At 41.5% G+C, this 27713-nt stretch overlaps 1 protein-coding gene across 1 annotated transcript in view; it reads right to left on the bottom strand.

Annotated features, from left to right (window-relative positions):
• Positions 1 to 27713, bottom strand: part of ATMIN (ATM interactor) — an 84901-nt gene that overhangs the window by 23975 nt on the left and 33213 nt on the right. The window contains exon 3 of the mRNA XM_053700613.1: positions 16033 to 16232. Coding sequence (XP_053556588.1) covers positions 16033 to 16232 — 200 coding nt within the window. The remainder of the gene's footprint in view (positions 1 to 16032; positions 16233 to 27713) is intronic.

Raw genomic sequence — 27713 nt, 5'->3', positions numbered from 1 at the left:
GGGTGCACCGGGACCTCTAAGAATTTGTCCATCTTGCACAATTTTTCTGGAATGACCAAAAAGTCACAATCATCCAGAGTAGATAGCACCTCCTTAAGTAATGCGCGGAGATGCTCTAACTTAAATTTAAATGTCACAACGTCAGGTTCTGTCTGTTGAGAGATTCTTCCTGAATCTGAAAGTTCTCCCTCCGACAAACCCTCCCTCACTGCCACTTCTGACTGGTGTGAGGGTATGACAGATAAACTATCGTCAGCGCCTTCTTGCTCCACTGTATTTAAAAATGAGCAACCACGCTTTCTCTGAAATGCTGGCATTTTTGATAAAATATTAGCTATGGAATTATCCATTACTGCCGTTAATTGTTGCATAGTAACAAGCATTGGCGCGCTAGATGTACTAGGGGTCGCCTGCGCGGGCATAACTGGAGTTGACACAGAAGGAGAGGATGATGAACTATCCCCACTACCTTCATTTGAGGAATCATCTTGGGCAACCTTATTAAATGTGACAGTACTGTCCTTACTTTGTCTGGACGCTATGGCACAATTATCACATACATTTGAAGGGGGGACCACCTTGGCCTCCATACATACAGAACATGTTCTATCTGAAGGTACAGACAAGTTAGACAGGCTTAAACAGGCTAATAATGCAAAAAAAAAACGTTTTAAAACAAAACCGTTACTGTCTCTTTAAATGTTAAACAGAGCACACTTTATTTCTGAATGTGTGAAAAACTATGAAGGAAATATCCAATTTACCAAATTTTCACCACAGTGTCTTAATGCCTTAAAAGTATTGCACCCCAATTTTCAAGCTTTTAACCCCTTAAATGAGGAAACCGGAGCCGTTTAATCAAATAACAATTTTTAACCCCACTGCAGTCCCAGCCACAGCGTTTGCTGCGACTTCACCTGTCCTTAGGAGTTATACGATACCAAATTAAGCCTTCCAGGAACGTTTTCAATGATCACCAGACCCTCTCACATGCAGCTGCATGCACTGCATCCAAAAGAAACTGCGCAATTATGGCGCGAAAATGAGGCTCTGCCTACTATAGTGAAAGGCCTTCCTGACTGGAAAGGTGTCTAAACAACTGCCTGGCGCCTAAAAACGTTCCCCCACAATAAAAGTTTTATAAATCACCTCTAGATTTCATAAAAAACTTATATAAAGCAATCGATTTAGCCCATAAGAGTGTCAACCAGTGTATAGCCCATAATAAGCCTTCATTCTGTTAAGAGTCTAAGAAAATGGCTTACCGATCCCCAAGAGGGAAAATGACAGTCTTCTAGCATTACACAGTCTTGTTAGAAAATGGACTAGTCATACCTTGAGCAGAAAAGTCTGCTAACTGTTCCCCCCAACTGAAGTTCTCTGGGCTCAACAGTCCTGCGTGGGAACAGCAATTGATTTTAGTTACTGCTGCTAAAATCATACTCCTCTTTTAAACAGAACTCATCATCCCTTTCTGTTTTAGAGTAAATAGTACAAACCGGCACTATTTTAAAATAACAAACTCTTGATAGCAGAATAAAAAACTACAATTAAACACCACATACTCTTCACCATCTCCGTGGAGATGCTACTTGTTCAGAGCGGCAAAGAGAATGACTGGGGGGCGGAGCCTGAGGAGGGGCTATATGGACAGCTTTTGCTGTGCTCTTTGCCATTTCCTGTTGGGGAAGAGAATATTCCCACAAGTAATGGATGACGCCGTGGACCGGACACACCAATGTTGGAGAAAGTGCCCCTGTTTTTAATAGTTTTTTTAAAAAACAGGCACTTTCACATGAAAATTGACCTTCACTTTAAATTACCTCACTCGATGTATGATCCTCCTTTAAGCTTTTTTTTTTTTTTTACTTTTTATATGTGCTTAAACCTAGACCAAAGTATATTTAAACCTTCCAGTTTAAAAACTACAAAATGTTGTCAGGGTATCTGTGAGTAACATGAAATAAACTACAGATATACCACATGATTTGATATTCCATTTTAGTGAATATCAAATTTGACATGAATTGTGTGGGCTATAGCCATAACCCCCATTTTTCCAGATTAACAGAACATCTGAGAACAAAGGAATTGCTTTCAAAGATTTCCTGCCTAAGGTGTGAAGTTAAAGTTCCTATCAGATTACAAGCCAGAATGTCCCAATGATACATTTCAAAGGAGGCCTACCAGTCGCTCCGGGTGTAAGGATAATAGAATATACAACTATTCTCAAAAGATGTAGCTCATCTCATCTAAGTGTTAAGTTGTCCCTGCTGAGATCTAATACACATTCTCAGTTGAGAAAACATCTGAACTCAAGTTACCTACAGACATGTGGGAATGCTGTGACTAAGTCTTCATATGAAGTAGTGACTGTATGTATGTATGTATATATTTTTTTTTTTACTGAATTATACTATATTGGATAAATGTCTGCTGCATTAATAGATAAATTGATTTCTTTTATGATACGACGAGTCCACGGATTCATCCTTTACTTGTGGGATATTATCCTCCTGCTAACAGGAAGTGGCAAAGAGCACCACAGCAGAGCTGTCTATATAGCTCCTCCCTTGACTCCACCCCCCAGTCATTCGACCAAAGGTATAGGAAGAAAAAGGAGAAACTACAAGATGCAGAGGTGACTGAAGTTTAAAATCCAAAAAATATAATCTGTCTTAAATTGACAGGGCGGGCCGTGGACTCGTCGTATCATAGAAGAAATCAATTTATCAGGTAAGCATAAATTTCCTTTTCTTCTACTAGATATGATGAGTCCACAGATTCATCCTTACTTGTGGGATACAATACCAAAGCTACAGGACATGGATGAACGGGAGGGACAAGACAGATACCTAAACAGAAGGCACCACTGCTTGAAGAACTTTTATCCCAAAAATAGCCTCCGAAGAAGCAAAAGTATCAAATTTGTAAAATTTGGAAAAGGTATGAAGGGAAGACCAAGTCGCAGCCTTACAAATCTGTTCAACAGAAGCATCGTTTTTAAAAGCCCATGTGGAAGCCACCGCTCTAGTAGAATGAGCTGTAATTTTTTCAGGAGGCTGCTGTCCAGCAGTCTCGTATGCCAAACGGATGATGCTTTTCAGCCAAAAAGAAAGAGGTAGCCATAGCTTTTTGACCTCTACGCTTTCCAGAATAGACAACAAACAGAGAAGATGTTTGACGGAAATCCTTGGTCGCTTGCAAGTAAAACTTCAAGGCACGAACCAAGTCCAAGTTATGTAACAGACGCTCCTTCTTAGAAGAAGGGTTAGGACACAGAGAAGGAACCAACAATTTCCTGATTAATATACTTATTAAAAACAACCTTAGGAAGGAATCCAGGTTTGGTACGCAAAACCACCTTATCAGCATGGGTTCAAACGGAACCCCTTGTAGAACATTTAGAACTAAATTCAAACTCAGAACAGAAATCTGTCCCTTTAAGGAACTAGCTGATAACCCCTTCTCCAATCCTTCTTGGAGAAAGGACAAAATCCTACGAATCCTGATCTTACTCCATGAGTAGCCCTTGGATTCGCACCAATAAAGATATTTACGCCATATCTTATGATAAATCTTCCTAGTGACAGGCTTTCTAGCCTTAATCAAGGTATCAATGACAGACTCTGAGAATCCCCGCTTAGATAAAATCAAGCGCTCAATCTCCAGGCAGTCAGCCGCAGAGAAACTAGATTTGGATGTTGGAACGGAACCTGAATGAGAAGGTCCTGTCTCAGTGGCAGTGTCCATGGTGGCAGAGATGACATTTCCACCAGATCTGCATACCAAGTCCTGCGTGGCCACGCAGGCGCTATCAAGATTACCGAAGCCCTCTCCTGTTTGATTCTGGCAATCAGACGAGGAAGGAAAGGAAAAGGAGGAAACACAAGCCTGGTTGAACAACCACAATACTGCTAGAGCAACTATCAGCACTGCTTGAGGATCCCTTGACCTGGACCTGTAAAAAGGAAGTTTGGCATTCTGACGAGATGCCATCAGATCCAATTCTGGTGTGCCCCATTGATGAATCAATTGTGCAAACACCTCCGGATGGAGCTCCCACTCCCCCGGATAAAAAGTCTGATGACTCAGAAAATCCGCTTCCCAGTTCTCCACTCCTGGGAAATAGATTGCTGATAGATGGCAAGAGTGAGTCTCTGCCCATCAAATTATTTTGGAAACCTCTATCATCGCTAGTGAACTCTTTGTTCCCCCTTGAAGATTGATATATGCTACAGTCGTGATATTGTCCGACTGGAATCTTATGAATTTGGCCAAAGCCAGCTGAGGCCACGCCTGAAGCGCGTTGAAGATCGCCCTCAGTTCTAGAATATTTATTGGAAGAAGGGCCTCCTCCCGAGTCCACACACCCTGAGCCTTCAGGGAATTCCAGACTGCACCCCAGCCCAAGAGCCTGGCGTCCGTCGTCACTATGACCCATGCTGGCCTGCGGAAACACATTCCCTGGGACAGATGATCCTGTGACAACCATCAAAGAATAATCCCCATTCCACTGTCTGAGCATGCATAGTTGCAGTGATCTGAGATGCAAGCGAGCAAACGGAACTATGTCCATTGACGCTACCATTAGTCCAATTACCTCCATACACTGAGCCACTGACGGCCGAGGAATGGCATGAAGTGCTCGGCAAGTGGTTAAGATCTTTGATATCCTGACCTCAGTCAGGAAGATTTTCATGTCTATCAGAGTTCCTAGGAATGGAACTCTTGTAAGAGGGACAAGTGAACTCTTCTTTATGTTCACCTTCCACCCGTGAGATCTTAGAAAAGCCAGCACGATGTCCGTGTGAGATTTGGCTAGCTAGTAAGTTGACGCTTGAATCAAGATATCGTCCAGATAGGGCGCCACTGCTATGCCCTGCGGCCTTAGAACCGCCAGAAGGGACCCTAGCACCTTTGTGAAAATTCTGGGAGCTGTGGCCAACCTGAAAAGGAAGGGCCACAAACTGGTAATGCTTGTCCAGGAAGGCGAACCTGAGGAACTGGTGATGATCTTTGTGGATAGGAATGTGAAGATATGCATCCTTCAAATCCACGGTGGTCATATATTGACCCTCCTGGATCATTGGTAAAATTGTCCGAATGGTCTCCATCTTGAAGGATGGGACACGGAGAAATTTGTTTAGAATTTTGAGATCTAAAATCGGTCTGAAGGTACCCTCTTTTTTGGGAACCACGAACAGATTGGAGTAAAACCCCTTCCCCTGTTCTGCTTTTGGAACTGGGCAGTTTACATCCATAGTATATAGGTCTTCTACACAGCGTAAGAACGCCTCTCTTTTTGTCTGGTTTACAGACAAGCGTGAAAGATGAAATCTCCCCCTTGAGGGAGAATCTTTGAATTCCAGATGGTACCCCCCTGGGTCTCGATTTCTAAAGCCCAGGAATCCTGAACGTCTCTTGCCTGAGCGAAGAGAGAAAGTCTGCCCCATACAAGATCCGGTTCCGGATCGGGGGCTGCCCCTTCATGCTGTCTTGGTAGCAGCAGCGGGCTTCTTGGGACCACCTTTGAAGTTTCGAAAGGAACGAAAATTATTTTGTTTGGCCCTCATTATATTTGTCTATCCTGAGGAACGGCATGGCCTTTACCGCCAGTGATGTCGGAGATCTCCTTCAGTTCAGGCCCGAATAGGGTCTTACCCTTGAACGGAATAGCTAATAGCTTAGATTTTGAGGACACATCAGCAGACCAGGACTTAAGCCATAACGCTCTACGCGCTAAAATGGCAAAACCTGAATTCTTTGCCGCTAATTTAGCCATTTGAAAAGCGGCATCTGTAATAAAATAATTAGCTAGCTTGAGAGCCTTAATTCTATCTAAAATATCATCTAATGGGGTCTCAACCTTAAGAGACTCCTCTAGAGCCTTGAATCAAAAAGCAGCTGCAGTAGTTACAGGAACAATGCACGCTATAGGTTGTAGAAGAAAACCCTGATGAATAAACAATTTCTTTAGAAGCCCCTCTAATTTTTTATCCATAGGATCTTTGAAAGCACAACTGTCCTCAATAGGTATAGTTGTACGCTTAGTCAGGGTAGAAATAGCTCCCTCCACCTTAGGGACCGTCTGCCACGAATCCCGAATGGTGTCAGATATGGGAAACATTTTCTTAAAATTAGGAGGGGCAGAGAACCGAATGCCTGGTCTATCCCATTCCTTAGTAACAATGTCCCAAATCCTCTTAGAGACTGGAAAAACATTAGTGTAAGTAGGGACTTCTAGATATCTATCCATTTTACACAATTTCTGGTGGAATTACGATAGGGTCACAATCATCCAGAGTTGCTAAAACCTCCCTGAGCAATAAGCGGAGGTGTTCAAGCTTAAACTTAAAGGCTGTCATATCTGAGTCTGTCTGAGGTAACATCTTTCCTGAATCAGAAAGCTCTCCCTCAGACAGCAATTCCCCCACCCCCAATTCAGAACATTGTGAGGGTACATCGGAGATGGCCAATAAAGCGTCAGAGGGCTCAGTATGTACTCTAATACCGGACCTACTGCGCTTCCCCTGCAAACCAGGCAGCTTAGATAATACCTCTGTGAGGGTAGTAGACATAACTGCGGCCATATCTTGCAGAGTGAAAGAATTAGACGCACTAGAAGTACTTGGCGTCGCTTGGGCGGACGTTAAGGGTTGTGACACTTGGGGAGAAGTAGATGGCCTAACCTGATTCTCTTCTGACTGAGAATCATCTTGAGACATACTTTTATCAGCTAAAATATGTTCTTTGCATAGTAAGGCCCTTTCAGTACACGAGGGAAACAGAGGGGGTTCCACAATGGCTTCTAAACACATGGAGCATTGGCTTTCCTCAATGTCAGACATGTTAAACAGGCTAGTAATGACCACAAACAGGCTTGAAAACACTTTATTCAGTGGAAAAAAAAAACAATCTTAAAAAACGGTACTGCGCCTTTAAGAGAAAAAAAAAGCATACAATTTTTCAAAACTGCTTTAAAAACGATAAAAGTATCCCAATTTTATGATAAAAGCATCCCTACTTGACAGCTAAGTTTGCCCCACAAGGAAAGGAATACTTAACCCTTACCAAAAAAACATTATGCTATAAAAACGTTAATGTCAAATAAAAACACCCCTGTGGCGCCTACCTGCCCTCAGGGGTCTGTAAAATTCGATTAAACCTTAGATTAGGCCCAATACTGCTCTAAAAGGCCCACCGGAGTTGGAGCTTGCTGCCTGCCTGGGAAAAACAACTGCGCAACTGAGGACAAAAATAGGCCCCGCCCACCACACTCGATGTCTCACAGCCCAAAATGACCGTCCCAGAGCGGTCTAAAATCTAGCCATGTGGGTTCATATACCCATAAATGAAGCCATGTGTACCCTCTATGCATAATAAAGTTGAAAAAAACGTCTTTCATAAAAACGTTATCTGCAGCTCCCAGTCATGAAAACGTTTGCCCACAAACATCATAACATCAGTGTCACTATTTTTCCATAGCCCAATATGCAAGTCCAGTAATACCCCTCTGTATACTTTAGGTTTACTGCTTCCCCTTCCCCTCATGGGGATACTGTCAGCCAATTCTAAAATAACACAGTCTCTCCAGAAAAAAATGACTGAACATACCTCACTGCTTATAGCATGAAAATGTTCCTCACACTGAAGTTTCTTAAGTACTCCTCAGCCATTCTGTGGGAACTTCTCTGGATCTTAGTGACAACTGCCAAGATCATCAGCCTCCAGGCAGAAGTCTTCATCCATCTGCTGCCTGGGAGAAAATAGTACACACCGGAACCATTTAAAATAAAAAAAACTCTTGCTTGAAGAAAACAAAAACTAACATTTTATCACCTCTTTCACTTTACCCTTCCTATTACTTAGAGTAGGCAAAGAGAATGACTGGGGGGTGGAGTCAAGGGAGGAGCTATATAGACAGCTCTGCTGTGGTGCTCTTCGCCACTTCCTGTTAGCAGGAGGATAATATCCCACAAGTAATGGATGAATCCCTGGACTCATCGTATCTTATAGAAGAAATATACTGTATTCATTTAAGATACAATACAATGCAAGGATGTTGAATGCAATGATTCTGTGAAGGATGGTTAACAGTGAGCTGCTTATTAATACGATTACTAGAAGTATAATCATATTTAATATTAAAATAATCAGAGAGAATGACACTATAGGGTCCCATATATGTTGGCCAGATAAGTTTAATACTGAAAATTATAGTAAATAAAATAAACATTTTATAGGTTAGATAATTGAACTGTAGCAGCGTTGATGGTGAAACTGCATTTCTATTTGTCTGCTGCCACCTATAGTTAAAAAATGGTATTACACCCAAAAGGCATTTGGCTACTCAGGGAGGAGTTTCCCAAAATAGCCTATGAGATGTTCAGATCAGAGGGTGAATCACAGACAAGCACCGGTAAGGGCCTATCAAAATCTTGTGGGAATGATTAAGGAAGAGGAGGGGGCTTTCTTTATTTTTGGGATAAAGATGCATACACACTAAGATACAGACAAAAAGAAGCATTAACTGTTGGAGAGAAAAATACACACACTTCGGCTAAGAATATTATCTGCCATTTTTTAGGACACTTTCTTGAACAAGGAAAGATTAACAATTTGAGACTTGTATCTTTGCACATTGTGAGTAAATCCTCCATAGATGACCCACAAGAAACTCTGGAAGCTGAAACATTGATCTGGTTATTTGTGTAAAGTATACACAATATAGATATAGATAGATATTTAAATCAAAAGGTATTTGGTAATTACAACCAAATTGCAGTTAGTAATTTTAAAAGGGGTACAATTAGTATTTTAAGCTCATGTTTATAGTCCTGTGTAGTTTATCTAGTCATATTTAGTGCTATTAATTTATAATTGCAGCTATGTCGATATATTTTAGAATTTGCCTTATTGTAGCGAAAAAACATAATTTATGGTTACCTGATAAATTTATTTCTCTTGTAGTGTATCCAGTCCACGGATCATCCATTACTTATGGGATATTCTCCTTCCCAACAGGAAGTTGCAAGAGGATCACCCACAGCAGAGCTGCTATATAGCTCCTCCCCTAACTGCCATATCCAGTCATTCGACCGAAACAAACAGAGAAAGGAGAAACCATAGGGTGCAGTGGTGACTGTAGTTTAATTAAATTTTAGACCTGCCTTAAAATGACAGGGCGGGCCGTGGACTGGATACACTACAAGAGAAATAAATTTATCAGGTAAGCATAAATTATGTTTTCTCTTGTTAAGTGTATCCAGTCCACGGATCATCCATTACTTATGGGATACCAATACCAAAGCTAAAGTACACAGATGATGGGAGGGACAAGGCAGGGATTAAGCGGAAGGAACCACTGCCTGAAGAACCTTTCTCCCAAAAACAGCCTCCGAAGAAGCAAAAGTATCAAATTTGTAAAAATTTTGAAAAAGTGTGAAGCAAAGACCAAGTCGCGGCCTTGCAAATCTGTTCAACAGAGGCCTCATTTTTAAAGGCCCAGGTGGAAGCCACAGCTCTAGTAGAATGAGCTGTAATTCTTTCAGGGGGCTGCTGTCCAGCAGTCTCATAGGCTAGGCGTATAATACTCCGAAGCCAAAAGGAAAGAGAGGTTGCCAAAGCTTTTTGACCTCTCCTCTGTCCAGAATAAACGACAAACAGGGAAGATGTTTGACGAAAATCTTTAGTAGCTTGTAAGTAAAACTTCAAGGCACGGACTACGTCCAGATTATGTAAAAGACGTTCCTTCTTTGAAGGATTAGGACACAATGATGGAACAACAATCTCTTGATTGATATTCTTGTTAGAAACCACCTTAGGTAAAAACCCAGGTTTGGTACGCAGAACTACCTTATCTGCATGAGAAATCAGATAAGGAGAATCACATTGTAAGGCAGATAGCTCAGAGACTCTCCGAGCCGAGGAAATAGCCATCAAAAACAGAACTTTCCAAGATAAAAGCTTAATATCAATGGAATGAAGGGGTTCAAATGGAACTCCTTGAAGAACTTAAAGAACCAAGTTTAAGCTCCATGGGGGAGCAACAGGTTTAAACACAGGCTTAATTCTAACCAAAGCCTGACAAAATGCCTGGATGTCTGGAACTTCTGCCAGACGCTTGTGCAAAAGAATAGACAGAGCAGAAATCTGTCCCTTTAAGGAACTAGCTGATAATCCTTTGTCCAAACCCCCTTGGAGAAAGGACAATATCCTAGGAATCCTAACCTTACTCCATGAGTAATTCTTGGATTCACACCAGTAAAGATATGTATGCCATATCTTGTGATAGATTTTCCTGGTAAAAGGCTTTCGTGCCTGTATTAAGGTATCAATGACTGACTCGGAGAAGCCACGCTTTGATAGAATCAAGCATTCAATCTCCATGCAGTCAGTCTCAGAAATTAGATTTGGATGATTGAAAGAACCTTGTATCAGAAGGTCCTGTCTTAGAGGCAGAGTCCATGGTGGAAAGGATGACATGTCCACTAGGTCTGCATACCAGGTCCTGCGTGGCCACGCAGGCGCTATTAGAATCACCGATGCTCTCTCCTGTTTGATCTTGGCAATCAGTCGAGGGAGCAGAGGAAACGGTGGAAACACCTAAGCCAGGTTGAAGAACCAAGGCGCTGCTAGAGCATCTATCAGCGCCGCTTCTGGGTCCCTGGACCTGGATCTGTAACAAGGAAGCTTGGCGTTCTGGCGAGACGCCATGAGATCCAACTCTGGTTTGCCCCAACGATGAATCAACTGAGCAAACACCTCCGGATGGAGTTCCCACTCCCCTGGGTGAAAAGTCTGACGACTTAGAAAATCCGCCTCCCAGTTCTCCACGCCTGGGATATGGATTGCTGACAGGTGGCAAGAGTGAGTCTCTGCCCAGCGAATTATTTTTGAGACTTCTAACATCGCTAGGGAACTCCTGGTTCCCCTTGATGGTTGATGTAAGCCACAGTCGTGATATTGTCCGACTGAAATCTGATGAACCTCAGTGTTGCTAACTGAGGCCAAGCCAGAAGAGCATTGAATATTGCTCTTAACTCCAGAATATTTATCGGAAGGAGTTTCTCCTCCTGAGTCCACGATCCCTGTGCCTTCAGGGAGTTCCAGGCTGCACCCCAACCTAGAAGGCTGGCATCTGTTGTTACAATTGTCCAATCTGGCCTGCGAAAGGTCATACCCTCGGACAGGTGGACCCGAGACAACCACCAGAGAAGAGAATCTCTGGTCTCTTGATCCAGATTTAGCAGAGGGGACAAATCTGTGTAATCCCCATTCCACTGACTTAGCATGCATAATTGCAGCGGTCTGAGATGTAGGCGCGCAAATGGCACTATGTCCATTGCCGCTACCATTAAGCCGATCACCTCCATTCACTGAGCCACCGAAGGGCGCAGAATGGAATGAAGAATACGGCAAGCATTTAGAAGCTTTGATAACCTGGACTCCGTCAGGTAAATTTTCATCTCTACGAGTCCCTAAGAAGGAGACTCTTGTGAGTGGGGATAGAGAACTCTTTTCCTCGTTCACTTTCCACCCGTGCGATCTCAGAAATGCCAGAACTATCTCTGTATGAGACTTGGCAATTTGAAAGCTTGACGCCTGTATCAGGATGTCTAGATACAGAGCCACCGCTATGCCTCGCGGTCTTAGAACCGCCAGAAGTGAGCCCAGAACCTTTGTAAAGATTCTCGGGGATGTAGCCAACCCGAAGGGAAGAGCTACAAATTGGTAATGCCTGTCTAGAAAGGCAAACCTTAGGAACCGATGATGATCTTTGTGAATCGGTATGTGAAGGTAGGCATCCTTTAAGTCCACTGTGGTCATGTACTGACCCTCTTGGATCATGGGTAGGATGGTCCGAATAGTTTCCATTTTGAAAGATGGAACTCTGAGGAATTTGTTGAAGATCTTTAGATCCAAAATTGGTCTGAAGGTTCCCTCTTTTTTGGGAACCACAAACAGATTTGAATAAAAACCCTGTCCTTGTTCCGTCCGCGGGAACTGGATGGATCACTCCCATTACTAGGAGGTCTTGCACACAGCGTAGGAATGCCTCTTTCTTTATCTGATTTGCAGATAACCTTGAAAGATGAAATCTCCCTTGCTTTCAAGTCCAGAAGATATCCCTGAGATATGATCTCCAACGCCCAGGGATCCTGAACATCTCTTGCCCACGCCTGGGCGAAGAGAAAAAGTCTGCCCCCTACTAGATCCGTCGCCGGATAGGGGGCCGTTCCTTCATGCTGTCTTAGAGGCAGCAGCAGGCTTTCTGGCCTGCTTGCCTTTGTTCCAGGACTGGTTAGGTTTCCAGGCCTGCTTAGATTGAGCAAAAGTTCCCTCTTGTCTTGAAGCGGAGGAAGTTGATGCTGCACTTGTCTTGGAATTTCGAAAGGCACGAAAATTAGACTGTTTGGCCTTTGATTTGGCCCTGTCCTGGAGGAAGGGTATGACCCTTACCTCCAGTAATGTCAGCAATAATTTCTTTCAAACCAGGCCCAAATAAGGTCTTTCCCTTGAAAGGAATGTTGAGTAATTTAGACTTTGAAGTCACATCAGCTGACCAGGATTTGAGCCATAGCGCCCTACGCGCCTGGATGGCGAATCCGGAATTCTTAGCCGTTAGTTTAGTCAAATGAACAATGGCATCAGAAACAAATGAGTTAGCTAGCTTAAGCGTTCTAAGCTTGTCAACAATTTCAGTCAATGGAGCTGTATGGATGGCCTCTTCCAGGGCCTCAAACCAGAATGCCGCCGCAGCAGTGACAGGCGCAATGCATGCAAGGGGCTGTAAAATAAAACCTTGTTGAATAAACATTTTCTTAAGGTAACCCTCTAATTTTTTTATCCATTGGATCTGAAAAAGCACAACTGTCCTCAACCGGGATAGTGGTACGCTTTGCTAAAGTAGAAACTGCTCCCTCCACCTTAGGGACAGTCTGCCATAAGTCCCGTGTAGTGGCATCTATTGGAAACATTTTTCTAAATATAGGAGGTGGGGAAAAGGGCACACCGGGCCTATCCCACTCCTTACTAATAATTTCTGTAAGCCTTTTAGGTATTGGAAAAACATCAGTACTCACCGGCACTGCATAGTATTTATCCAGCCTACACAATTTCTCTGGCACTGCAATTGTGTCACAGTCATTCAGAGCAGCTAATACCTCCCCAAGCAATACACGGAGGTTCTCAAGCTTAAATTTAAAATTAGAAATCTCTGAATCAGGTCTCCCCGAATCAGAGACGTCACCCACAGACTGAAGCTCTCCGTCCTCAGGTTCTGCATATTGTGACGCAGTATCAGACATGGCTCTTACAGCATCTACGCGCTCTGTATCTCATCAAACCCCAGAGCTATCGCGCTTGCCTCTCAATTCAGGCAATCTGGATAATACCTCTAACAGGGTATTATTCATGATTGCAGCCATGTCCTGCAAAGTAATCGCTATGGGCATCCCTGATGTACTTTGCGCCATATTAGCGTGCGTCCCTTGAGCGGGAGGCAAAGGGTCCAACACGTGGGGACAGTTAGTCGGCATAACTTCCCCCTCGACAGACCCCTCTGGTGACAATTCTTTTATAGATAAAGACTGATCTTTACTGTTTAAGGTGAAATCAATACATTTAGTACACATTCTCCTATGGGGCTCCACCATGGCTTTTAAACATAATGAACAAGTATCCCCTGTTTCAGACATGTTTGTACAGACTAGCAATGAGACTAGCAAGCTTGGATACTGTGCCTTTAAGAGAAACAAATTTTGACAAAATTTGAAATAACAGTGAAAAAAAGGCAGTTACACTAACAACATATTTATAGTGTATGTAACAAGTCAGCAGAGCATTGCACCCACTTGCAAATGGATGATTAACCCCTTAATAACAAAAACAGAATAATACATGACAAAAACGTTTTTTAAACACAGTCACAACAACTGCCACAGTCTACTGTGATTGTTACCCTCCTCAAACACGACTTTGAAGCCTTTTGAGCCCTTCAGAGATGTCCTGTATCATGCAGAGAGAAGCTGAATGTCTCTGTCAGTATTTTTATCTGCACAGAAAAGCACTAAAATAGGCCCTTCCCACTCATATTGCAACAGTGGAAAGCTTCAGGAAACTGTCTCTAGGCAGAAATCAAACCAGCCATGTGGAAAAAAAACTAGGCCCCGGTAAGTTTTGTCACCAAACATATATAAAAACGATTAACATGCCAGCAAACGTTTTATATTACATTTTTATAAGAGTATGCATCTCTATTAATAAGCCTGATACCAGTAGCTATCACTGCATTTAAGGCTTTACTTACATTAATCCGGTATAAGCAGCATTTTCTAGCAAATTCCATCCCTAGAAAAATATTAACTGCACATACCTTATTGCAGGAAAACCTGCACGCCATTCCCTCTCTGAAGTTACCTCACTCCTCAGAATATGTGAGAACAGCCATGGATCTTAGTTACTTCTGCTAAGATCATAGAAAATGCAGGCAGATTCTTCTTCTAAATACTGCCTGAGATAAACAGCACACTCCGGTACCATTTAAAAATAACAAACTTTTGATTGAAGAAATAAACTAAGTATAAAACACCACACTCCTCTTACGACCTCCATCTTGGTTGAGGCTTGCAAGAGAATGACTGGATATGGCAGTTAGGGGAGGAGCTATATAGCAGCTCTGCTGTGGGTGATCCTCTTGCAACTTCCTGTTGGGAAGGAGAATATCCCATAAGTAATGGATGATCCGTGGACTGGATACACTTAACAAGAGAAATAATTTTATTTGCTAGACAGGGTTTTACACTCCAGATTTATAAATCAGTCATTATTAGTGAACTCTTTCAGAACTGTACATAAACTGGTATTGTGATTAAATCCCTGGTAGTTATAAATTAAGCATAGTAAATTGGTAATCCATATTGGGCACTGAACTAGATTTATTGGTTAATAACAGAATATTCTAGTATTTTATAGTGGTATTTTAATGTGATTATTGTGAATAAGGTAAAATTGTAAAGGTATATTTTTATGATCTTTGTAAAAAATATAACAGCATAAGTGTGTATCATTTGATTCATAATCTGGTTTCTATAAATATAATTCAATGTGTCTATAACTAACTTATCTTAAAGAATTTAGGAATAAATATTGATTTTAATTGTTTTGTATATGCATTTTAATGAATAATTAATAAATTGTGTTATAACCCTGCCATATACTGACAATGTGTTGGTCTCGTTTTAATACTTAAGCTGTTTAGTTTAACCCCTTAACGACCGACCAGCACCGTTCCCCGTATGACGCTGGTCATTATACCCTTACGTCGCTGCAGTCCTGGGCTCTCTCTGCTGCAATCTCGCGCAAAATTGAGAGATCGTGATATTTCTGTCCGTTGCAATAGATTTTGCATCTGACAACAGTGGTGCCGATCGTTGGTGGGTGGGAGGGTATGCCACGCTACAGGCAATGACCGGAAAAAAATATATATATATACACACACACACACATTTATACTAGCAGACTTTCTGCCAGTACTAAAGATGGGGGTGACCTTTGGGGATTTGGGGGAGAGAAGAAAGCTATTTGAGAGGTGTCAGGGAGGGATCAGGCAATGGGATGTGTCAGGTGGGAGGCTGATCTCTACACTCTAGCTAATTAACCCTACAAGCTACCTAATTAACCCCTTCACTGCTGGACATAATACAAGTGTGGTGCACAGCGGCATTTAGAGACCTTCTAATTACCAAAAAGCAATGCCAAAGCCATATATGTCTGCCATTTCTGATCAAAGGGGATCCCATAGAAGCATTTACAACCATGTGTGCCATGATTGCACAAGCTGTGGAAATTTTAATATTATGTAATCCGTAACTGAGAAAGCAGCACATGCCAACAGTTGCACTGGCAAGTATTTGTGAAGTGGTTTTTGCAACCCATGTTTAAAGTAACAATATCCAATAAAAAGGAGTATGAGTGTACATATTCTTTCAATGACATAAAAATGCAGATTTATAAAACAATGTTTACCTGTGTTCTATTGGTATTTCATGTCCAGTCCTATATGAGTGCGACAGGAGAGCAGTTCTGCTGGCATATGGACAACCACAGGTGCACTCGAATGTCTTCCCACAGTAGCCTACATGACGTTTTAAGTCCCACTCAGTGCCATAAGAGTTTCCACATTTGTCACATTTGTGCTTCTTTTCAGCGTGCATTTTCATGAAGTGCTGAAATGTATAGCTCAATATTACGACACATATTTTACACAAATATTCAAATTCTATGAAGTGGATCTGTAGTTTAAGTTTACTATACTGTTCAATGCTAAATAGTTTTCCAGGTACTTGTAACTTAATTGGCTAAACTATTTTTTTTTTTTTTTTTTTTAAATTTGTTAGTTTTAGAGGAATCATCAGGGACTGGAAATGCTGAAGTAAAACTGGTTAAATTGTTATTGAAAGGATTTTAAATCACCTCTTTTTTTATGTTAAAAAGCAACATTGTGATTACCCCACACTTTTTTGTGAGACAAAAAAAAGGGACACTGGAAGTCAAAATTAAAAACTTTCATGATTCAGAGCATGCAATTTAAAAACATTCCTATTTTACCACTTTCAGTGTTTACTTAACAGCAGAGGTCTGTGAAAGTCATTATATACACACACACACCGCATGCATGATCTGCATTTTTATGTACACAGAAATAAATATAGATTGATGGGCCATAATAATAATAGTATTAAAAAAGGACATGGTGTAAGCCGTTAGAGCATGTAATTGTAAGACTATCAAACCTGCAATACTGTGCGTTTAACCCCCCACAAGAGGGGTTAAACACACAGTAGAAATACTGCTTGGGACACGCAAAGCACTGCAGGTACCGAGTGGAAAATGGAGCTAATAAAATATCATGATTTAGATGTGGAAACAGCACTGCTGACTGGATAAGCAGCGTTATCCGCTTGGGAACAGCAGTGCTCTGTGGTCCCGAGAGCTACTTCTACTGTGTGTTTAACCCCTTTAAGGAGGTTTATGCCTCCGCTACCAGGAATTTCAGAGAAAAACTTGCCCAAAGTGCTGAGGTTTTTTTTTACCTATGTAAACTATATATTTTTTAAAGTAGAAAACCCAAGGTATTGATATAAGTCCATTTAGGTATATTTGATGCCAAAAACGATAAATATAAACAAAACTATGATAACTTTTTCACAAACTTAGGGTTTCTCACTGAAATTATTAACACACAACTTCTGCAGTCATAAGACAAATGGTTGCAAAAGCTTCTCTGAGATCCCTCTTTGTTCTGAAAAAGCAGACATGCATAGCTTTGCTATTTGTTTTTGGCAATTAGAAGACCTGTATTTGCAGCTGCACACCACATTTCTGAAATTCCTGGCAGTGAAGGGGTCAATCAGTTAGCTTGTAAGTTTAATATTTGCTGTAGTTTTGATGATAATAAAGGATGCACTATCATCATTATTATAGGTTATTTGTGAAGCGCCAACAGATTTTGCCACGCTAAAAACATAGGCGGCACACATAGTATCAATTTTAGGGATCAAATGGGTAGAGGGCCCTGCCTAGAGTCTAACTGTTGTTGTCAGCTCTTGTGAAGGTGATCTGCAAGCAGTTGGGCTCTTACGCTTACATTCTAAGGAGGTTCATGGCAGATAGCAATGGAGGAGAGGAACTGGTATTAGGAAAGGCTAGTATAGGTTGTATGCATCCCTAAACAGAAGAGTCTTTAGGGAGTGCTTCAAGCTATCAAAACTAGGGGAAGAGTCTTGTGGAGCAAGGCAGAGGGTTCCACAAGATGGGGGAATGTGAAGAGGTAACGAGAGGAGGAGATTAGGTTGTCGTAATAAGAGTGAAGGGGACGGGAGGGAGATTATCTGGAGACAAGGTCAGAGATATAAAGGGGAGCAGTGCAGTTGATGGCTTTGTATGTCAGAGTCAGAATTTTTTTGTTTTTAAAAAGGTGGAAGCGGCAGGATTTAGCCAAGGCCTGAATGTGAGGAGTGAAAGAAAGATCTGAGACAAGTGTGACTCCAAGACATCAGGCATGCGGGGTAGGGTTAATGATGGAGTTGTCGACAGTTATAGAGAGATGGGGGAAAATAAGGAGCTCAGTTTTGAGAGATTTAGCTTAAAGGGACAGTCTAGGCCAAAATAAACTTTCATGATTCAGATAGAGCATGTAATTTTAAACAATTTTCCAATTTACTTTTATCACCAATTTTGCTTTGTTCTCTTGGTATTCTTAGTTGAAAGCTTAACCTAGGAGATTCATATGCTAATTTCTTAGACCTTGGATGGCCACCTCTTTTCAGAATGCATTTTAACAGTTTTTCACCACTAGAGGGTGTTAGTTAACACTGTGCTCGTGCACGTGAAGTTATCTGGGAGCAGGCACCGATTGGCTAAACTGCAAGTCTGTCAAAAGAACTGAAATAAAGGGGCAGTCTGCAGAGGCTTAGATACAAGATAATCACAGAGGTTAAAAGTATATTATTATAACTGTGTTGGTTATGCAAAACTGGGGAATGGGTAATAAAGGCATTATCTATCTTTTAAAACAATAAAAATTCTGGTGTAGACTGTCCCTTTAAGGTAGTGAGAGGACATCCAGGAAGAGATGTGATAGACAGTTAGTGACATGAGTTAGCAAGGCAGGAGATAGGTCTGGAGCAGAGATGTAGATTTGAGTGTCGTCGGCATACAAATGATATTGAAACCTGTGGGACTTTATTAGGGAACCTAATGATGACGTGTAGATTGAGAAGAGAAGGGACCGAGGACAGAGCCTTGCGGTACCCCAACAGAAAGTGGTAACGGGGCAGAGGAAGCACCAGAGAAGGCTACACTAAAAGGTACTGTTAGACAGGTAGGAAGAGAACCACTGTGCGCTAATGATATCTTTGACTTTATACACACTCAGTTATTTTAACCAGAAAAATAACAATAAACCAAAAAAGTTAGTAAAAAGTAAGAGTGGCGCGAAAAAACTAAAGTCACTGTGTGCACAGTTAAAATTTATATTAATTAAAATCAGATGCATAACATTTAAAATACAATTTTAAATTCAGAAATCTAAAACTATCACGTGACCTTAGACCAGGGTCCGGATTGGTTGAATATCGTCAGTTTCATTTTGCTGTGGCCACAGCGTATCTGAACTTTGAAAACAGTTTAAAACACAGGTCTTTCTGTTGTGACCCTTATCAACAAGTTTCGCCCATTATCTTAGGGTTTTATCAACTTTTTCAAAGTTCAGATACACTGTAGCCACAGCAAAAAGTCACTGACGATATTCAACCAATCAGTACCCTGGTCTAAGGTCACGTGATCGAACTCAGAAGAGCTCCTAAGAGACGCCAAAAGCGACCACGCTGAATTCAGTGTACAGCAGGCTGGTAATACAGCCCAGTGAGACTACAGAGTGGAAAGCGGAGGATATAGGCGGAGAGCAACCAAAAAAAACAGGAGGTACCGTGGTTACACTGATTGTTACTAAATGAATCCCTAAAGTGGGAATGAATGTCTCCATAATATATGAGACTGTATAAGGACGGTACAGATTGTTTCAAAGTGAGACTATAACTGTTCGGAGCCTGGTACTCCACAATCTAAGGGAAGTTACTAATTACTTTGAAAGAATTTTTAGGCAGCACATTTTAAATAGCACACATTGTTTAACAGTGAGACGTCCCTACTCTTATCTTTTACATTTCTGAATTAAAATTGTATTTTAAATGTTATGCCTCTGATTTAATTAATATAAATTTTAACTGTGCACAATGACTTTAGCTTTTTAGTGCCACTCTATTACACTTTGTAATATTTACTGTAGTGCTGGTATTACCCTCCCATCCCCTAATCCATATCTGATCCCTCCCAAACAGCTCTCTCCCCACCACACTGGTCCCCACCATCTTAGGTACTGGCAGTTTGCCATCTTAGAGTGTTGCACTTTCACAAGAATAAATCCGGCTACATAGAGAGGTGAATTTTGCAAGCGACTGCTTTCTTCCGCATTCTGCAGTCAATGAAAGTTCCAAATGCACAAATCTACTTTTTCTTTAGAGTAGGGTCCCCACTACAGCTGATATTTTTCCAAATTGTAGGCAGCCACCCCTTCTCCCTTCAAAACCATTTCCCCTACATTACGGAACTCCACCCCTCAATCCCCCCTTCTGCACTGTGGAGCAGCCCACCCATTCCACTCAGCACCAACAAAAGATTGTTACAGAGAGACACAAACCGTGTCACTAACAACTGGCAATCAGGCTTTACATGGTAAGGGAGCACGATCAGTACTATGCCCCAGGTTGCTGCTCCAGCTGTCTAAGCTAACAGCAGGGACCTTTACATGCGCTTCTGTGCTATCAACACAAAAAGCTGGCAAAGTACTGTGTGACGAAGTACCTACGTTCATATGGCACCATTGATTTAACACACAGCAGTGCAGGGTTGATAGTCTTAAAATGTTTACTTATGGCCCTTATTTTTTTTTTTTAAATACTGGCTATTTTTTTTTTTTTTTTAAACTTTATTAGGAAAAAAAATCAAAGATACAGCACATTTTTCAGGATGGGAGAGAGACAGTCCCTCTCTTCCCCTCCTTTGAAACTGATAATACAGGCTGTCAACATATTGTACTGTACAAGTTAGCTGCATCATTTTTAACCTTATTTCTTCTTTTTTCACAATGAAGTTATCTATTAGTGTCCATCAATATTGTCCTTTTCCTTCCATAAGATCAGGACGGTTCCTGCAAAGCCCGAATGGGGTATGTTGTAACAGGCAGCGTATCGATCAATGCATTTGACTACATGCAATCGGCAATAACAGTTACAGGATCTTACCATAATAGTGTAAATATGAGTATTTTCTGCATGTATGTCTTAGTCCTAACTGTATACAATTGATATGACTTTCCCTTTCCACTTTTATCCTGGCGCTATATCCTAAACTATGTTCCTGTAGGGTCATGCCCTGGCGACCTCCGAGCCCTGACATTCCTTCCATTGCATTAGCATATATTCGTGTGTGTCTAATGTGTTTTCCTGCATGTGGTGGTACCTTTCTAAGTGCAGTAGGGTGCCTACCTGTCCCTTCCATTCCTCAACTGATGGCACAGTTTTGCTTTGCCAATGTTTCGGTATCAGCATTTTTGCCCCGTTCATCATGACTAATCTGAGTGCGTTTGCAGCCTTATTTTCAAGGCTAGGTAGTGAGAGGAACAAAAGGGTTTTAGGGCTATTCTCTAGGGCTTTCCCTGTCGCTAACCTGATGTATTCCAGTATCTCCATCCAGTAACGGTCTAGGCCAGGGCAGTCCCACCATATGTGGGTAAGTGTGCCTTCACTCCCGCACTCCCTCCAGCACTTCCTTGTGGTTGTTTTATATATTTGCTTTAGCCTGACGGGTGTGAGGTACCACCTTGATAAAAATTTATAACTTGATTCTTGCACCCTGGCAGATATTGAGGATTTTTTTGTGGTCTGAAATGCTGCTAGCCAGTCCTGCAACTAAATATCCAAGTTTAATTCCTTTTCCCAGGCTTTGGCAAAAGTAGGTAGTGTTTGAGCATCCTCTATTGTCAGTAACTTGTATAGAATTGATATTGCGTGATCTGTCGGTGTGTCGCTTAGGCATAGGTTCTCAAATGTGGTGGTTTGCCTGAATAAGTTATGCTTTTGGTTATGTGTTGTCAGGAAATGGTTTAACTGTGAATGTGTCAGCCAGTTCATGTTGCGACGTCAGTTTCTTTTATTTTTTCAAGTGTTTTCAGTCTACCTCCCTCCATTAAAGCCGTAAATGCCCTTGCCCCATATGGGACGTTTATTGTCATATCGAGTTCCTTGTAATTCCAAGGCAGTGCAGGGTTCTGGCATATAGGGGTCAGGGGCGAAAATTGTGAGGATATATTCACTGAGGTGCTCATAAGTTTATCCCAGGTAAAAAAGAAGTCCATATACAATGGGTGCTGTTCTGTTATATGTGGTCTGTCTTTTTTAGATAACAATGCTGTACTTCCCGCATTCCCTATGCCTAATAAGGCTCGGACTAATTGTACCCATGCTTTATTCTGGTCATTGCAACACCAATCCAGCAAAATACGTAAAGTAATTGCTTGTTTGTACCTCTCCAAGTTTGATAGACCCAACCCTCCCCTGTCCCTTGGAAGGTAAAGTGTTTTCTTGGAAATACGTGGTCTAATACCTCCCCATACGTATTGTTCTATTAGGTTTTGTATTTTATTTAAATAACTGTGTGGAAGGGGTACAGGTGTTTGTAGGAGGTATAGAATTCTCGGCATGACGTTCATCTTGATGACGTTTATCCTCCCTAACCACAATATTGTTTTGGTTTTCCAATTAGACATGTCAGCTACTAGGTCTCTTTCCAATTGTCTATAATTTGCCTGGAAGACCTCTTGTTGGTCTGGTGATATGTAGATACCTAGATATATCATTTTGATGTCTTGTTGTCTGAGATGGCATTTCCGTAGTGTGTTGTCTATTATTTCCTTGGTGCATGTTATGTTTAATAGTTCGGACTTGGTGAGGTTCAGTTGGAAATTTGATACCCTCCCATATGCTTTGAAAATCTCTAGTACCCTGGGCAGAGATTTATCAACATTTGTCAGTGTGAGTAGGACGTCATCTGCGTAAAGTGCTAGTTTGTAGTGTCTAGAGGCAATGGTAAGTCCTGTGATCAGTCTGTCATCCCTGACTCTCTGGGCTAGAACTTCTATTGTGAGTGCAAAGAGTATAGGGGAAAGTGGGCATCCCTGCCTGTTTCCATTTCTAATCATGAATTTCTCTGAGAGAAGACCGTTTACTTTTATTTTTGCAGTGGGCGTTCTATATATTTCATTTTGTGGAGCACTGATTTAAGAAATTGCCAATTTATCCTATCGAACGCTTTTTCCGTGTCTGTGGATATAAGGGCCATTTGTATGTTGTTTAATTGCGCAAATGAGGTCAACTGAAAAGTCCTGAGAGTATTGTCACGTGCTTCTCGCCCGGGTACAAACCCCACTTGGTCTGTAGGGACCAAGTCAGGTAGGTATTTATTTATTCTCGTGGCTAGTATTTTGGCAAATATTTTTATATCCGAATTAAGGAGTGAGATGGGTCTGTAATTTTCTGGTTTGTCCAGAGTCTTCCCTGGCTTGGGGAGGACTGTGATATGTGCTTCTAACATATTGTCCGTGAAACCCTCTTCTTCAAGTAGGGAGTTAAATAACTTGGTAAGTGGGGTTAGTAATTGATGTAGAAATGTTTTGTAGTATTTTATACTTAAACTGTCAGGGCCTGGGCTTTTGCCACTTGGCATGTGTTTGATTGCTATTTTTATTTCTTCAGGTGTTATTGGGGATTCTAATGATTCTGAGTCCTCATTACTTAGTTCCTTAAGCTGCGTGTCAGCCAGAAATCTGTCTGTCTCGTCTTGTGTACTCTCTGCCTGTATATTGTACAGTCTCTCATAATATTGCTTAAAAATGTCTGCTATTTGTATGCTATCCTTTTGTATTTGGCCTGAGGTGTCTGTCATCTTGTATATGTGTGAGTCTAGCTGCCTTCTTTTGAGAGCTTTCGCTAAGGAGGATCCTGTTTTGTCGTTTACATCAAAGTATCGTTGCTGTAGCCTAGTTGCTTTTCTCTGGTATTCCTGTATTAGATAATTATTAAATTCTGCTTTAGTTTTGTTTAAATTGTATAGGGTGTTTGTGTCTGTGGGTTGTCTTTTAAGTTCTGTTTCCCTATATCTGATTTGAGGGGTCATGGAGTTCACATATTGCCTTTTGTTTTTATTTTCTCTAGCCTTATGTCTTATGAACTCCCCCCTTAGTACACATTTATGCGCTTCCCACACTGACGTGTTTGTATCTTCATTAGTGTTGTCGAGTTCTGTACGAGTTAGTGGGTTGTCTAACATGTGTTCATCCAGCCTGCATAGAAACGGTGTAGCTGGTATGCTCGGCCATCTGATTGTGCATTGCACTGGGGCGTGATCTGACCAAGTGGTCGGCATGATCGTGGAGTCTTCTACTGGTGCTAACTCTATTTGGTCTGTAATAATATAATCTATTCTAGTATATAAACAGTGCGGATGTGAATAGAATGTGTAATCCCTTTTATGTGGGTGTTGTGCCCTCCATACGTCATGTAGTTTGAGGAGTTGTAGTTGAGAGTTCATGGTTTTTATCACCTTATGGGGTGTACTGGTTCTGCCCAGTGACATGTCTTGTGTCGGGTCTAGCAGAATAAGCCCCCTAGAGTGTTCCATTATTAGTTGAGCAATTTGTTTGAACAAAACTTGTTGTCCTATATTTGGCAGGTAAACATTGACTAATGTGACTTGTGTGTTATAGAGTAGTCCTGTCACTAGTGAATAGGCACCTTTAGGGTCTTTAATGACATTTGATGGGCAAAATTGAATGTTTCTCAGGAACATGCCTACCCCTCCTTTTTTTTGTAGGGCCTGACTCTGTAAAAGCCATTTTATACCTGCCGCTAATGAACTTAGGCTCCCTTCCTTTTTTAAAGTGAGTTTCCTGGATGTATATGTCCCCTAGGTCTCTATACATCTGATTGAATGCTATAGAGCGTTTCTCTGGACTGTTTAAGCCCTTCGCATTTATGGATAATATTTTAATTCGTCGAGGTTGCATATTGATGTTTTGGTACTTGTGCGCTAGATTTATTTCGCTACGCTGCGCCACAGGGCTTTAATGTCCCACACTTATCTGTCTCTTATTGGTATGTATGTTAGCTATATGCTGCAGCCTGCACGACTATCTACTTATCTGATGATGTTAGTTTATGCGTTAAGGAGTTGGCAACTCAGGCCCGGTGTTGCTGCCTAACCAAATCCTATGTTGAAGAAATAGGTTTGTGTGCTTTGTTATATTATAACTACTAGGATGCAAGATAACAGTTCCTATGACCTTTTCCTTACAACTATATCTTTCGTTAATTAACCTTGGTAATGCACCAAAACTAACACAATTTCTAACTCGTGTTGAAACTCTATGGAGCAATAAACATGAAAACTTGATGTGGAACAAAACAATACAATTGAGGCAATATCCCTGCCCCCAAACCCAACCTGTAAAAGAAATCATAAAAAAGATTAGACATTGTTAGCATACGACCTTGTTTCATCTGTTCAGGTTCAATGTTCACATTGTTATAGTATTTTCAATTGTCAGTTACAGTGTCAAGCGGTCGATTCGGAATCTTCCGCTTCAGACACTTCAGGCTGAGCAGATTTCTCTTAGTTATGTGGAGCCTTCTTCAGGGGTGGGCGTAGTCTGGTCCAACGCTCTGGATCTCTTGTTTCATCATATTCTGCATTTTCCAGCTGTTTAATGTTGAGCTTCAGGACTTCACAGAAGTGTGGGAGTTCTTCCTTGTGTTTAAATATCGCCGTTGAATTATCTTTGCTTGCTATGATGCTGACTGTAAAGCCCCATCTGTAAGCAATCCTATGTTCTCTCAAGGTCTTTGTGATGTAGCTCAACTCCCTCCTTTTTTGAAGAGTGGCTGGGCTAAGGTCCTGAAAAATCTGTATGCGGTTTCCCGCGTGTGTGATATTTTGTTTCAGTCTGGCATGTCTCATTTCTTCTTTGTCCTTAAAATTTAGTAATTTGAGTATTACATCTCTCGGTGGCGCTTTGGGTGGGGGGGGCTTTGCCCGTAGAGCTCTATGTGCTCTTTTGATTATCAATTTCGCGGCACAGTTGTCACCCTTAACTGTTCTAAATAAATCTTGTAGGCAGCCCTCCAGCGCTGCTGGTTGGACTGTTTCAGGAATACCACGTATCCTCAGATTATTTCTCCTTCCCCTGTTGTCCATATCTTCAACTTTTTCTATGAGATAGGTTATGGTCTCTTCTTGATTATATACCATCCGTGACATATGCTGAATATCTGTGACCATGTTGTTGTGACTTTCTTCCAGAGTTGTGACTCTCTGCGTCACTCTTGATAAATCTCTCTTTAGGTCTCCATACCAATTTTTCACTTCCGCTACTATTTCTTTGAGATCGTTCTTGGTGCACAACGGCAAGAGGTCCTCTCTTGTGAGGCCAGTGTTGTCTTGCGATCTAGGTGTGTCTTCCGCCATTATCTCCAATTGTGGTCCTTTGTTAGGGGCAGCCTGTGCGGTATCTTGTGATGAGTCAATGGGTTTCAGATAGTGCTGTAAGATTCTGGAACGTGGTGTGCTTTCAGGTTTATTAGGCTTACGGCCTGGCATTGCACAGAGGCAGTATGAATAAATGCAAGGTTGTGTAATATATGTTATTAGGTTCGCTCTTGCGTTTTCTTCTTCTCTATTGTTTTGTTTTCCCCTAGTTTCCTCTGCTTTCACTGTATAGGGTCCAGCTATATCTCTGCCTCTGCGCCCGCAAAGTCGCTTTCCTGCTGGCTGTAATTTCTAGTCTGTCTTTTATATGGGGGGTTCTTTTCCTTGTGTATCTATATTGTTTTATTTACTCAATGTATTAAAAATGCCTAGTTGTTGTTTTAGGGAGTGACAGCTTATTTTTCTGCTTATCGCACTCTTTTCTTTTTTCCCCCTCTTGTCTGCCTTGCCTGTAATGCCTCTGCAAAGGTATAGATTGTTCACCCTAATATTGTGCCTTTTTAACTATGTTATTAGTTGATTAATACCATTGGCCCAGTTTATTTTGAGCTCTGCCGTGTGTACTATTTGCTGGTTTGAGCGGTTACTGGGATTACTCTGCCCCTTTGTTATGGGCCCCATTGATTATGCTTTCTGCTGCGTGTGCAGCCTTACCCCTCTCAGAAGCGTGAAGTCCCTTTCACTATCGGGAGACCACGTGGCATTGCGGCTCCGCTTTGCGATGCCGGGACTTCCTTGCTGCCTGTCTCCTCTTGCTCCTTGAGTCCCTCCGTGCTGGGTATCTGCCTTTCTCTGATGTGAAGGGTCCAGTTAGCTACTCCGTGGGTGTGGCTGTAATCCTTTAATGGCTGGCTCCTCGGTGCCTGTGGCCTTCCGTTCTGTATGTCACTTTCTGCGGTGCGATGACTCTGTTTTTTCACTGTCTCCACAGCTGATGTCCTTTTGCTGGGTGTTGTATGGCTCACGTATTGCTGGTTATTTAGTGTCGTTGCCTGCTATAATGGTTGGGTTTGGGGTGTCAGGGCATAGGAGCCGCTAAATCACTCAGCCATCTTCCAGACCGGTTAAGCCCCGCCTCAGGTCCTTTAAAATTTTTAATCAAATTTTAAAAAAAGCGACAGTCTAATCAAAATTAAACTTTCATGATTCAAAAAGGGCATGTAATGTTAAACAACTATCCAATCTACTTTTATCATCAAATTTACTTTGTTCTCTTGGTAATCTTAATTGAAAGCTAAACCTAGGTAGACTCTTATGCTAATTGCTAAGCCCTTGAATGCCCAACTTTTATCTGCATGCATTTGAAGTTTTTTCAAAGCTAGAGGGCATTAGTTCATGTGTGACAAAGATAACATTGTGCTCACGTCTGTGGAGTTACTTATGAGAGGGCACTGACCGGCTAAAATGCAATTCTGTCGAAAGAACTGAAATAAGGGGGAAGTCTATAGCGGCTTAGATACAAGGTTATCACAGAGGTAAAAAATATTTTAATATAACAGTGTTGGTTATGCAAAACTGTGCAATGGGTAATAAGGGAATTATCTATC

This window comes from Bombina bombina, chromosome 1 (assembly GCF_027579735.1).
Source record: "Bombina bombina isolate aBomBom1 chromosome 1, aBomBom1.pri, whole genome shotgun sequence".
NCBI classification, from domain to species: Eukaryota; Metazoa; Chordata; class Amphibia; order Anura; family Bombinatoridae; genus Bombina; species Bombina bombina.
This window is presented reverse-complemented; position numbering and strand designations above follow the sequence as displayed.